Source organism: Halichoerus grypus, chromosome 2, assembly GCF_964656455.1.
Source record: "Halichoerus grypus chromosome 2, mHalGry1.hap1.1, whole genome shotgun sequence".
NCBI classification, from domain to species: Eukaryota; Metazoa; Chordata; class Mammalia; order Carnivora; family Phocidae; genus Halichoerus; species Halichoerus grypus.
This window is the reverse complement of record NC_135713.1, coordinates 83674047-83688309: the sequence shown is the minus strand read 5'-3', so window position 1 is coordinate 83688309 and position 14263 is coordinate 83674047. Positions and strand designations below refer to the sequence as shown.

The 14263-nt window shown below is 36.4% G+C and overlaps 1 protein-coding gene across 1 annotated transcript in view; it reads left to right on the top strand.

Moving 5' to 3' along the window:
* Window positions 1–14263, top strand: part of ADGRV1 (adhesion G protein-coupled receptor V1) — a 506902-nt gene that overhangs the window by 209245 nt on the left and 283394 nt on the right. Inside the window, exons 80-83 of the mRNA XM_078067071.1 lie at window positions 3587–3771; window positions 8891–9140; window positions 9663–9802; window positions 11338–11498. Of these exons, the coding sequence (XP_077923197.1) occupies window positions 3587–3771; window positions 8891–9140; window positions 9663–9802; window positions 11338–11498 (736 nt within the window). The remainder of the gene's footprint in view (window positions 1–3586; window positions 3772–8890; window positions 9141–9662; window positions 9803–11337; window positions 11499–14263) is intronic.

The window sequence follows — 14263 nt, the reverse complement described above, 5'->3', positions numbered from 1 at the left end:
ATTGTTATTTAAACTTACTAATGATGAAATGGCATAGGACAGTAACAAGTTGATTTTGGCCAAGAAGAGGGAAAGAATGCACAGTGGCTACATTTTAGAAAAGAGAACCTTTTTTCATATGATTTAGAGAAGATAAGGACATTCCACTCCTTTTTTTTCCTCAATGAGTTATATAAGAGAGCTACATATTATACATACATATTATTGGTCTAGAATCAGCATTTCTTTAGTGTTTTCAAGTAGTATATCTTGATTGGTTTTCATGAATAATGAAACTGAATTATGAAAGAAACTCCTACGGAGAAGTGTAATTAATTTTTTTGAGTAACCATTAGCAAACATGATTATTTTTATTTACTTATTTATTTTTTTAAGATTTTATTTATTTATTTGACAGAAAGAGAGACAGCGAGAGAGGGAACACAAGCAGGGGGAGTGGGAGAGGGAGAAGCAGGTTTCCTACCGAGCAGGGAGCCCGACATGGGGCTTAATCCCAGGACCCTGGGATCATGACCTGAGCCGAAGGCAGGCGCTTAACCGACTGAGCCACCCAGGCGCCCCACAAACATGATTATTTTTAAATCATATTATTGTTACTAAAATTTTTTTAATGTTGTGGTATATTGTTTTCTCAAATTCAATTTTTACATGTATGTCATTACTGAATTCCAGTGATTTGAGTAACTGACTTATGCAATAATTTAATACATTTTATATTTTATATAATGTTCTATGTAATAATATATAAAGAAAACTGAAAAATTCTGCTGAGTAATATGAAACACTTGAATAAATAGAAATCTATGCCTTGTCCCACAAGAGGTCGACTCAGTATCATAAAGACAACTGTTTTCTGTAAATTACCCTATAAAAGCAACATAATCCCTATCAAAGTAGCAGTAAGTTATTTTTTTTTTTTAACCTGGACAAAATGATGCCATTATTTACCTGGAAGAATATACATGTGAGAATGGGCAGAAATTTTATGAAAAAGAAAAAAAATGGTAGGGACCTCATCACACTAAATATGAAAAATATATTATGAACTTACAGAGATTAAAACAGGTGACGCTGGTATGGGCATAGACATTGACATGAATGGAATAGAACAGAAAGTGCAGAAATAAATGCAAGCACATATGAAAATTTCACACCTGTTGAAAGTGACATTTCAGATTAATGGGTCAAAAATTCTTATTTCGTAAATGTTATTGACACAGGTGACTTAATCATTTGAAAGTAAAAGAGCTGGATCTGTATCCTAAACCCTACTCCAAAATAAATCTCAGACAAATCAGAGATTGTAAAACTGAACCCATAAAAGTATTAGCAGAAAACATGGATGAATCGTTTTTAATATGTAAGTTTGATGTGGAGAAGTTCATTCTAAAGCATAAAACAAAACCCAGAAGCCATAAAGGAAATGAGTTTATGAAACTTGACTATATAACATTTAAACAAAATTTCACTCTGCGTATACCACAAGGAAAGTCAAAAGACAACTAATGTTCTATGTCAATTATATCTCAATAAAACTTGGGTGGTGAGGGGGAGTAAGAAAAAAGACAACTAATGGATGTCGGAAACATTTGTGCAAATACATGTGTAATAGAATGTTTATTTCAACATTACAATAACAAAAGTTGGAAAAAAATAATAGCTATTAAGAGGGGCCTTGTGTATTCCTAACATACAAAAAAAAAAAAAAAAGAAAGAAATTATGTTTTAGACATTTATAGTAATGCAAATAAGACAGTAATGAAACAAGCCCTGAAAATGTAGATAATCACATATAGTGAGGTTGAAATTTCAACATTAAAACACAGGATGCCCTGTTAAACTTTGAATTTCAGGTAAACAATACATTTTTCAGTATATCACAAATGACAAAATAAATATTTGCATGAAGTATTTAGGATATACTTGTCTCAAACAATTATTGGTTGTTTATCTGATATTCAAATAGAGTCACCTCTGCTTTACCTGGCAAGCATTTTTATATCTCATATGTACTTAATCCATATATACCTCTAAGGTATCCTCAAATTCAAGAGTATAGAATAAGACTTCCAAGTACTAGATTGAACTTCATTCTATAAGGTCTTGTATTTTGAGTGAAATTGTTTCATATTTGTAAGTTTTATTTTCCCCCAGATTCTAACTTCTTAAAAATAGAATCCATGCAGCTGTCTACGATGTATACATTTTTTGTATGATGAACTCAGTAAATCTTAGATATTATTATTATACTCATCAGAAATGACTACTTATTTATGTTCAGAAGAAGCCCTTTTATATGCTTGTTGTAAGTTATAGATTTGTTTTATTTATCTGTTATATTTTCTCTGAGTTCTGGGAGCATTTCCTGAGCTTTTTTTCCATTTAACATATTCAGTTTGATTGTTTCAGGAGTCAGTGGGTTGTTTGCTTCCTTCATTGTAATTTTTATTTGCTCAATTTTTACTTTGTTAAATTTTTACTTTGTTTCATTGCCAGATAGGTAAATAGATTTACTTTGTATCTTTTGTCATCCTTTCTTTGTGGAGTATTCTCCACTCTTCCTTATTATCTTTGAGATGGATATTCTTATAAACTTAGATCTTGAGTTCAGCTATCAGCTTGGCACTGTGTAAATTGCAAAGCTTTAAAAATAATATGTGGAGCATAGGCAACTTCCTCAATGAGCTCAACTGGTAGGAGCAACAGACAAATCATTTCAGTGTTGTCAAAGATTCATTAATAAAGGTATGTGCAAGTTACAAAGGGAGTGATTATGTATATTGGCAAGTGGGCACAGTGTATAAATCACAGAGAAAGTGATGACTAATTTGGATTTTGAAGGATTTATAGGGACTTCTCAGATATAGAAGAATAGTGGAATAACAAGTCAATGGCTTTGCACCCATGCTTGGTCAGACAATAAAGATGTGGTCCCTGTCATTCTGGCAAGGAAAAACAAAATAAATCATGAAGGCGATTTTCCTCTTACTCTCCTTGTCCCTCAAACAAAAAATAACCTAGTTCTTTAAGGAAGGAAGGCTCATACTTCCTGATAAAGGCAAGAGTGCCGGGAGCTGCTGACTACTCTTGATTAGAAAAGGATTTTTTCATTTGATGTTTTAGAAATTTAGTGGTGGATTGTGGCTTCTGTTCATGGAAAGACAGGTAGTCAAGAATAATCTTGCTTCTATTGTTGGCAAATATTCTTATATTTATTTCCTCAGTTGTTGAAAAGAGAAAAAGAATTCTTGGGGTAGATATAAAAGTGAGATTACTTTTAATTCATGATGTTAATTATTGTAGTTAAAAATAAGTGATCCATGCAGCCATTTGGGGCTTTATCTAGTTATTAAATAAAAAATATTTTGCTTATCATGACTCTTCTTTATAAATAATTATGCTTTTTTAAAGTGCAAGTATATTTGAAATATAATTTTGATACCAATTTTTCTTAAATTCTTCATAGGTTCTTCCTTATTTTGCTAATTTTAATAACTGTTAATAAAGAACATATATTGTACCATACATATCATTAAAGCAGTTTTATTTTTGAAGATATTTTTTCATACTGGAATTTTTTTTCTAGATAACTGTTGAAGGAAAAAGCCCAGCATTCAGTATTGAAAATCGAAATCTTTTTTATGAGATTCTCTGTGCTCTTATTAACCCAAAGCGCAAAGACACTAGGGGATTCAGTCACTTCACTGAAGTGACTGAGAATTTTGCCTTTTCTCTGCTGACTGATGTTACCTGTGGCTCTCCTGGTGAAAAGTAAGTATTTTTTTAATAATAATACCTTATGTGTATTCCTTCACAGTTTACAAAGTAATCTGCAATGCAAATTGACATTTAGATGTCAATATATAATATATATATATATAATATCAATATATAAGGATTATATAGTCAATGCATTGTATCTTTTTTCTTTTAAAGATTTTATTTATTCATGTGTGTGTGAGAGAGAGAGAGAGAGAGAAAGGGGCAGAGCGGGAGGGAGTGAGCAGACTGCTCCCCATGCAGAACCCCATGCAGGGCTGGATCCTAAGACCCTGAGATCAGGACCTGAGCCAAACCAAGGGTCAGATGCCCAACTGACTGAGCCACTTATGCGCCCCAATGCATTGTATCTAATGGGCAAATGAAGTTATTTGAAGAAAACACTATGTCAAGAAAAAGGAAATTATTCTGTCAACAATACATTCCTCTTGTTTTGAAGGGTCTGTTAGGAATTTAAAAAAATGGCTTATTGCTTACTCTTATGATAGTAGAAGATACATTCTGAATAGAAATAAAGGAAGATGATTCCAACTTTTAGACATGTTTTGATGTGCTGTTGCAGTGGAATTCTGGTACAGTTTCATCCATTTGGAAGCAGTTCTCCCAGTGTTGTTGAACTTAGGAGTAGTTGTTTCATGGTTGGAGTTTCATGGCAGAAAGCAAGCAAGAGAAAAAGGAAAAAAATAAAATGTGGCTTGTGTTCATTATCAACTCTATAATTAATTTTGTAACTATGTTAATATTCTTCAGAAGTCATGGTGTTTTAAATTGCATTCAGAAGGTAAATTGAATCACTGTGGTACAAAGACGTAAAAATTTTTAATTTCTATTTGAGTTAACATAAAAATGGCAGATAATAGAAGTTGGTTAGAAATTGAGATTTCCTTCCAATTCTCACAGAGTAATACAGGTTATTTAAAAAGCAGTGACTCTTGGGGCACCTGGGTGGCTCAGTCAGTTAAGCAACTGACTTGGTTTGGGCTCAGGTCATGATCTCATGGGTCCTGACATTGAGCCTGCCTCAGCCCCATGGAGGGCTCCTTGCTCAGCAGAGAGCCTGCTTGAGATTCTCTCCCTTTGCCCCTCCCACCCCCATGCACACATGCGCTCTCTCCCACTCTCTCTCTCTAAAATAAGTAAATAAATCTTTAAAAAGCAATGACTATTATTTAATGGGACATGTCTGATTAAAAGTGCTTTATATAATTCTTTATAGCATTTATTATTTATTTGCTGATGAAGGCTGTCATCAGCATTTTTAAGTCACATTGAAATTCAAGGATATTTTGAAGACTATGTTTTAAAAATCTGGTATAAGAGAAAAAAATAAAAAATAATAAAATAAATAAAAATCTGGTATAATAATTTAAGTCACCCATTTAGGGCCATTTATGAACTTTGACAGGTTAATTAAAATATCTGTTGGATATGTAAAACTTTTAACTTCAGTTCTTAGATCACAAGACACATGAGGTTCAAAGAGATAGTCAATCCAGATATAAAAGACTTAAAAGAGAGCTCAAGGAACAAAATAAGAAGAACTGATATTAACTGTACCTCTGCTCTAGTCCTGATACTGTATTAGATTGAACAATATGAAGTTGCCTTTTTTTGTGGGTAAAATAGTATATAATATACTGGAAATTTCATATGGTTCAACATAATCCTTACTAAAAATTATACATATTTTAGTCTTATAAACAATCATTTTAAGCAGCTGGTTAAAGGTAGGGCTAGAGCTTTTACTATTCCCATCTGCAGATATAGATAGAGCTTGTCAAGGGTCACATGATTAGTTGTGGTGAGACTTCAATCCCAGGCCTGCCTGACTCCACATCCCCTGCTGACCACCATGCTTTGTGGTCAGAAGAGACTGTAACCACTTACTTTATAACAAAATCTCCACTTCCAGCCCTGTGGCTATAAAGTGCCCCTACCCTTTCATCCCAGGTTAGTGTCGGGGTATGAGCTGAGGTTAAGGTACAAAACCAGCATCCTTTTACACTGTACTCTTCTTTTAACTCCTCTGAGTGAGTCCTGAGCATTAATATTTTCTTAATGGGATGTGTCAGCAAAGCTCTACGTGCCCTTTTAGGAGGCCCCTTCTCCATCCCTCACCACTGGTCCTAAATGTCTCTCTCAGACCAGTGACCAGTAATTTGGCTACTCAGTGCCTTTTATATGTGTCTCCAGTGTCTTCAAAACCTCTGAAATGTATAATTTCTTTACTTCAAGTAAGTTTGTAATGAGGCCACAGTGTGTGTGTGTGGTTAAAAAATATCTTTTATTGTTTTTCTCTCTTGAACTGTGTTCGGTTATGTTGTCTAGTGAAGTCAAATAGTTCATAGCTTTATAATTCCCCATAGTCCCAATCCTTTCCTTTTTTTTCCCATATTTGTACAATATCACTAGAATATTGAGGTTGTTTTAGATGTGAACGACCTACCCTGCTGTGAATGTTGGTTTCCATATTTGTGCCCTCAAAGGCGTAGTGAGAACTCAGAAGAGTATAAGATGCACAAAAGGAGTTACCTTTTCTGCCTTGTTGCCTAATATATTCCCAGTCCTAGAACGGTATCTGGTATGTGGTAGATTCTCAGTGGTTATGGTATAATGAGTGAATAAAATAAGTAAATGGATCAATATGTTTCTGCCATGTGTTTCTTCTCCATAGACTTACCTTTCCTTCTGAGTTTTCCAGGGAAAGGAAACTGCACGTGCAATGGCAGTCAGCCAAGAATAGTACGGTGTGTTTGGGGAGATCATCAGCCTTTAAAGATTGAACATAGAATAAGCCAGGTAGGATTCATATGTGTGAGAGAGAATCAGACTCAGGATTTTAGAGGCATCATGTTGAGGACAGTGTTAAAGGTTAAAGAATAGAATAAATCGAGAAATAGGGAGACTACACAGGGAATAATTGTTCAGGTAACATGAGGGCTGAAACTGAGGCATGAACTTGGGGAGGATGGTAGCTTGAAAACAGTTAAGTGGTAGAATTATCATATAGGAGACAAACATAGAAAATAAGAGAGCGATCAGCAGTTGTTTTTTTTTTAAGTTGGAAAACTCTAAAGTTGGTGGCCATTCTGATATGTGTTATTTATATATTATCTTAAGCAGTATTCAGGGGCAGCTGCTGAGAGTGAAAGATTTGGGAATTGAGCAGGGATGTTGAGGAGAATGATGACATCTAGAGCGATTACTTGGAAGCCAAGTAAAAACAGTGTCATGTCAAGTGGCACTGAGGGCACAGCCGTAGTCGGTCACTGGATCTGTAGTGATGCCGGTCTACATATTCATGTGGGGTTCTCCCCCTCACTTCAGCCAGGATGTAAACACATTGTGGGATTGATCAAAGTGAGTGTGATGGAAGGGCATGGTGGATACATAGGGGCTTACAGTGTCAGGGAGAGTGTAGTCATTTGCCAGTGAGAGGGGCCAGGAATTTGGTCCACTAGTGTCAAGGCTGGGTAGAGTCACCATGCATGTTAGATTGGTCTCAGTCTGCCAAGGTACTGGAGTCCGGGATGGCACTGATGGGCTAAGTCTCAGTAGACTCCAGGGGAGTGCAGAGAAGGGTACGCAGCCATGTGGCTGAGCTTCACTGGTCTCACTCACATTGTACCTGGTCAGGGTGTGCTGGAGTGGCAGCTTTGAGCTTAGAGTCACCAGTGAAGATGTGGGAGGCTGGACGGGGAGATTAAGAGATGAGTTTTTGGTGAGCTATTGTGAAGGTGTGGGTGGCTTCTACGGATTGAGGTGTTTTAGGAGGAATCTTGGACAGCAAGGGTCTAGAGCCTGGGTGAATGGCTGGATTAAAGATAGATGTTTGAAGGCACTGATTCAAATGTGGTAAAGTTATGGAAGATTTTTAAAAAATATTTTATTTATTTGTTTGAGAAACAGAGAGGGAGAGAGAGTGAGTGGGGGAAGGAACAGAGGGAGAAGGAGAGGGAAGGGGGAAGGAATCTCAAGTTGACTCCATGCTGAGTGGGAGCCTGACCCACTCCTCAGTCTCACAACCCTGAGATCATGACCCGCGCCCAAACCAAGAGTCAGAACCTCAACTGACTGAGCCACCCAGGTGCCCCATGGAAGATTTTTTTTTTTTAGAGAGAGGATTTAACTAGAGGAAAAAGCCCTTCCCCTTTCCTTTTCTTCCTCAGATTTTCCATTTAAAATTCTCTGCTCCATTTCCCAGGTTAGGGATTTTGACAAGGTATCATTTAGATTCATGATTTAATTATAATACTCCCTGTCTGTTGTGGCCTATATAACTTTTAACATTTAATGCATAATTTTTATCCTAACATCCTAATATTCTCCAAACTTTTTCAGGCATGTTTCAGATCTAATTTATCTTTGTATATCTTCATTGTTCACAAACATGATGGGTTCAAGACAAGATTTATCAGATTCCTTGGGGGACTGGTTAAAAAAATAAGACTTGTAGAACTCCTAGCCTCCTCTCCAGCCAAGGATTCTGATTTAGTAAGTCTGGGGTGTGATCTAGAAATCTGTATTTTTAAACACACTTCCAAGTGATTTCAACACACACTGAGGTTTGGAAGCACTTTCACTGAGCACAGAATCTTATGCCTACAGTGTTTGAAACAGAGCTGTTGAAAAGGTGAAGATCCTAGCTCTAGGCTGTTTGTCTTACAAATCACATGGTTAGATTCGAAATGCTCTGATGTAGGTAAACTCTTGATGAAAACATGCTGTAGGTATATAAGATGGTATTCTTAAATAAAGCAGAGGTTTCAGTTTAGTGGTGTGCCCTTTCCTCAACCTATTCCACCAATGCTGATGTGACTAACACAAAAAAGTACATTTTATAGCCACAGATTGTATCTGATATCCGTGAAACAGCTTTCTAAAACCCATGTTTTAGATTACAAGGGGGAATCAGGCAAAAGGATGCAGTAAGTGCTGTGCAAAAAATCATGACAATTAACCACAAAAGAACTTTGCTATCTCTGGGCTGGTAATGTCATGGTTTTGCATAAAGAACAGAGCCCCTGTGTAATGCATTTTAACAAATATAAGTGGATATGTGTATATAAATGCATGCCATTTTAGCATAGCCTTTGCTTTTCTGTTACAGAAGCAAAACCATCCTTGACAGTTGCCCGTATTTGTCCATACTGGCTCTTCACTGGTATCCTCAGCAAATCAATGGGCACAAGTTTGAAGGAAAAGAAGGTGATTATATTCGAGTTCCAGAGAGGTTATTGGAGGTTCCAGATGCAGAAATAATGGCTGGAAAAAGTACATGTGAATTAGTCCAGTTTACAGAGTATAGCAGCCAGCAGTGGTTTATAACTGGAAACAGTCTTCATGCCCTGAAAAATAAGGTAATCTATCATTTAAAGAATTATGTGGTTGGAATCAGATTTTTCCTTAGCAGACACACTCCTCAGAATGCATTCACTTGATCAGATTTGTGGTGAGGACTACACATGGTGAGCTAATTATGAAACATGTCCCATCTTTATGAACTATTTGTAGAATGTGTAGTCTCAAATAGAGTTGGAAATATTGCTGTCATGTTTTATTGAGTCAAATATATACAGTGGGGAAAGTGAAAAATGTAGCCTTCACTAATATTATATAATATTATATTCTCCACTCCTGATGAGGTTGGACAGTTAAAGTGAGCATTGTCAGCTGAAGACTGCTCAGGAACTGAAGGGGAGGTAGAATATTTGCAATGCAAAACCAGTCAGATTCCCCACATTCATAAGTCAGCTAATTATTTAAATAGTGGCATTAACCAAGCGACTAGAGTAACTAGGAAAATGAATCGAAGTTCAGAATTCAGTCATGACATTGATTTTAAAATATCATCCATTTCTCTGTTCTTTGTGGCACTGCAGGTACTGTCTTTGAGTGTGAAAGGTCAGAGTTCACAACCGCTGACAGACAACAATGAGGTTCTCTACAGGATTTATGCTGCTGAACCTAGGATTATTCCCCAGACGTCTCTGTGTCTCCTTTGGAATCAGGCTGCTGCAAGGTACTTAATAATTCTTTAAAATCAGAATTCAGTCCTTCCCCTTTCTACTGCCATGGAGCACAGTTTCTGTACTGAACGTAGAGGGTGGCCTCAGGTGAGACTTCAGAGTAGAGAAAAATCTCTGCCATAAAAACAACAAAGCAGCGTAGGAAATGGTCTAGTATTGCACAGGTAGCAGGTGCAGCACTACAACTAAATATGTGTTTAGCACACTGTTTATTTCTTTACTGTTACTGCTTCCATTGGACCTAGTGTGACTCCTGCTCAGTTCACATGACCTTTCTGTGGTTATTGGTTAAATTACTGGGCAGCAAAGGAAATCTTCTTTGCCCCTTCCGTCTGGTTTATGGTTCTGGATCTGATGCTCTGTGTTTAGAGGGATTAGCAGGGATTTATAATTCTAGTCCACATATGCTTGGAGTACATTTTGGAATTAAACCATACACAGGAATGGGAAGAAGAGAATGATTCTTCTGTCGAATCTCCTTGGCTTAACCTGGCCTCAAGTTTCTGAGCTGTTCTATTACCCAGAGCTCAGTCAATGCTGGAGGGTCAGACTTTGCTGGCCCAGAGGGTTTAGGGTCCAAATCGGTCACTTGGTTCTCTTTATTTCTGACTTTTAGCTGCACAGACTAAAATTATAAATACATTTAACAGCTTTGTTGGATAACCACCTGTCCTCCAAACAGCAAAATTCTGGTTAGTCTTTTTCTTTGTGAAAAAATAATTTTCAGTTGAAATTTCAAATGCCTGGTGACAGATCTTAAACTTAATACATAGGTACTGTGCCATCCTGAATACATAACTCCTAATGAATGTTTCAAACCTGCCTCTGCGGTCGGGGTTAAGTTTTATGTCCTTAGAAAAGTAAAGGATTCAAGAGGCACTAAAAGGGAGGAGGCCCCAAGCAGTGGTCCATGACGAGTGCTCAGAAGGCTTTGCATGGGACACTACATTTGCTGTAATCATGACAAAGGTTTTGTGTTAAAAGCCAGATCTTATAGCAGAAACATTTGAAAGAACCCTGGGCAGCATTTAGGTAATATAACTGGCTTCAAAGGAGAAAAAAAAAAGATGAAGAAAGAAACGTGGAAAATCTTTTAAGGAACTTACGTGGTTCGAAATAGAAGGAACTGTGAAATGAGGAAGGGTGAAGGGTGCACATGCAGTGTCTCTGTCCCTCTCCTGGGGTTTTCCAGTGCGAGCGAGGCGTGCCTTCTGATGAAAGCCTGGGGTGCGTTTGCTTCAGATTAGGCATGAGCACTGCTCTGCTGAGAGGACCAGCTTCTTTGGTGTCAGGAATGCGTTTGCAGGGTTAGTGAGTATTGAGGCCGCTTCTTAAGGCATCTTGTGCAACCTGTTGTATCATGTCTAGGACAAGATGTTCCCTCCAGTGTCTTTTCTTGAAAATTGGTCTGCTTAATGCTTGAGTAAAGAACACTTAAGTTCACTAAGTTATTTCTACTTGAAAAGCCATCTCAAATACCTGAAGTGTTGATAAAAGAGCGGTAGTGACCATTATGTTTTTGCCCTAGCTGGTTGTCTGACAGTCAGTTTTGCAAAGTGGCCGAGGACACTTCAGACTATGTGGAATGTGCCTGTTCATACATGTCCGTGTATGCAGTCTACGCCCAGACCGACAACTTGTCTTCATACAATGAAGCTTTTTTCTCTTCTGGATTTATATGTGTCTCAGGTTAGTTGTGGTATTTTTGACTCAATAATTTTGACTATAAGAATGAAAGTCTGTTTTTCCCATGTTTGCAAGATGCAAACATACTGTAATTCATCTGTACTAGGAGAAAATAAACTTTAACATTGTCTTATTCATTACTTCATACAATGGATGTTTATACTGATATAATGAGTAATGAGAATATAATAAAGGATACAATATAATTCCATAATAAGGTATAATAAAGAACAAGACAGTTCCAACTCATAAGGAATATAAAATATAGTGTGAGACGGAAGCTAGATAGCAGGGAAGGATAGAGTTCTTAGTGTGGTGAGATAGAAGGCAGGTTCTCCAATATAATGTCAGGATTGTCTGAGATAATATATACAAAGCATTTTGTATTTTCATTTAAAAAACCAAACATACAACCTGGGAGGTCTAAATATACTCAACCACTGTGTTAAAAAATAAATTGTCTTTCACCTTTTACATCTAGACCCCATTTTTGGCAAGAATAGGAACCTCGATTGTATTAACGTCTATCAAATTATTTACCTACACCTTAATTTTTGAGAACTATAGGACTATTCTCGTTTGCTGTGTTGATTATGTAGGTGGGAGTCTGAGAATTCCTTCAACTATATTTTCTATTCCCTACACTCACTCATTCCATGCTCTAGGTCATCCTTGACAGCCCGTTGCTGCTTCTATGAACAATGCCCTATACAGAGAATTGCGTATAGGGTGACTCTGGAGCCAGATTGCCTGGGTTCAAATCCTTGTTCTGCCAGGGCTAGGTGTGTGGGACCTGGGGCAAATTACTTAGTTTCTCTATATCTCAGTTTCTCCACCCATAATAAATGATTTTAAATTGTATTACTATAAAAGGATGGTAAACTCAGACATTTCGATATCCTACTTTAATAATGTTTTGTCTGTAAATGTGATTATCACTGCATTTGTGTCTTTTTTATTTGATGTGCAACCAATCCCTCTAATAATCTTTATTATGAAACTTTTGTGGAGGTAGACACAAGTAATTAATTATTATTCTTTGTCCTGGTTATTTATAATCTTTCCAGTATAATTTCATTTTATAAGATTATACATTTCCCTTAATTTATCTTAATTTTAAACCTAACAGATTCAATAGCAAAAGTTAATAATTTCTTATTCTTAATAACATCTTTTATAAGGATAACATTTCTTGCTTGATAGATTCTTCTAGGTCCACATAGTTCCCAAATCAGATGGAGACATCCTATTTTATTTCAATGCTAATATATTTACAAAAATTTCATAGATATAAAATAAAGCCAAAAGGTAAAATGCTACAGTAAAATCTAGATGTAATTTTATATATTTCCATCGAGACATAAAACCAAGTGCTGCTGTGACCCACAAAAATCCCTTGCTTGTTCTAAATACATCAATACAGAGTTTTGAAAACTAAAGAGAGAATGTTATCCTGATTCTATAGAAAACTAGCAGGACTATAACATATTTCCTGGAAGAATTGCTAATTAATGTATCTTTTTTTTGCAAAATCAACACCTAAATATCAGTATCTGCTTTTATTCTTTTAACTTAGAATCATATTTGAAATTATTAGGTTTATTCCTCTCTGTCCATGGCATATTGTAGTGTATATTGCATGTTCTGTAGATTAGTAGGAGACATAAAGTCCTGTGTTAGTATCTCAGTTTCCACTGTCATGGAGGATGATTGTCCATCCCTCTGATGGACCCCAGGAACTAGGAATGAGAATTTTATGTATCTTACGTACACATTTCATTTTATTTATTTATTTTATATTTCTTTATTTCAGTGTGGGGCTTGAGCTCACGACCCTGAGACCAAGAGCTGCATGCTCTACTGACTTAGCCAGCCCGGTGCCCCTTACATACACATTTTATAATTTATGTCAGACCACACCAAATATCCATCTGAATTTGGAAGCAATCTGACCAGCTTTTTTCATGAAACGTGGCAACATAATTAGGAAGTAAACCTTTTTATTTAAATCAGGATAGATCACAGTGTGTATCTGTTCCAGTTCTAGTTTACAGGTCTGGTTATTATACTAGAGCGGAACAACGAAAATGATCAAAGTGGGTGAAATGGGCATACAGGCCAAAGAGTTTAGTAATTCTCAGCCTAGAAAAATGAAAGATGAAGGTATATACCTGTGGCTTTTAAAGTTGTAAACCGGCTTACCAAATTCCAAGAAATTAAGCAAAGGTTATCTTTTGAAGCTAAAAAGATAGAGAGGACAAGTGAACCATAACCGTGCACTTGGTGTAACACTGTGAAACTCACTTTCAGAGGTGATTTGGAAGAAATACAACTTAAAATAACCTTTGATGATAATGCGATAATGCCATAATTTTATAGTGTAATTATTAAGGAACCCAAACATGGTTTGAGGTAGACAGGACTATCTGGAGGATAATGTCAAAGAAGCCTACCTTGCTTCCTGTAGCTGTTGATGCTGTACTAATATAGACTATTGGATTGGAATCATTGCAATTTTGACTTTAAATACAATTCCTGTGGCCTTGTGATCTGAACAAGACCATGTAGCATTCCATAATCCATTTCAGTTTTAATATCAATATGTGAACTAGGTCTTATGTGATGCACTTGCAGCTGAGTCTCCTTGTTTGGAGGGCTTTTAAGCTGAGATTAGAGATGGACCAGAGACCTCACATTTATGTCATTTGTCCTTTTTTTGTTCTTTCATGGTAGAGAAATCATTTAACACATTAGTCAAACTAAAGCTT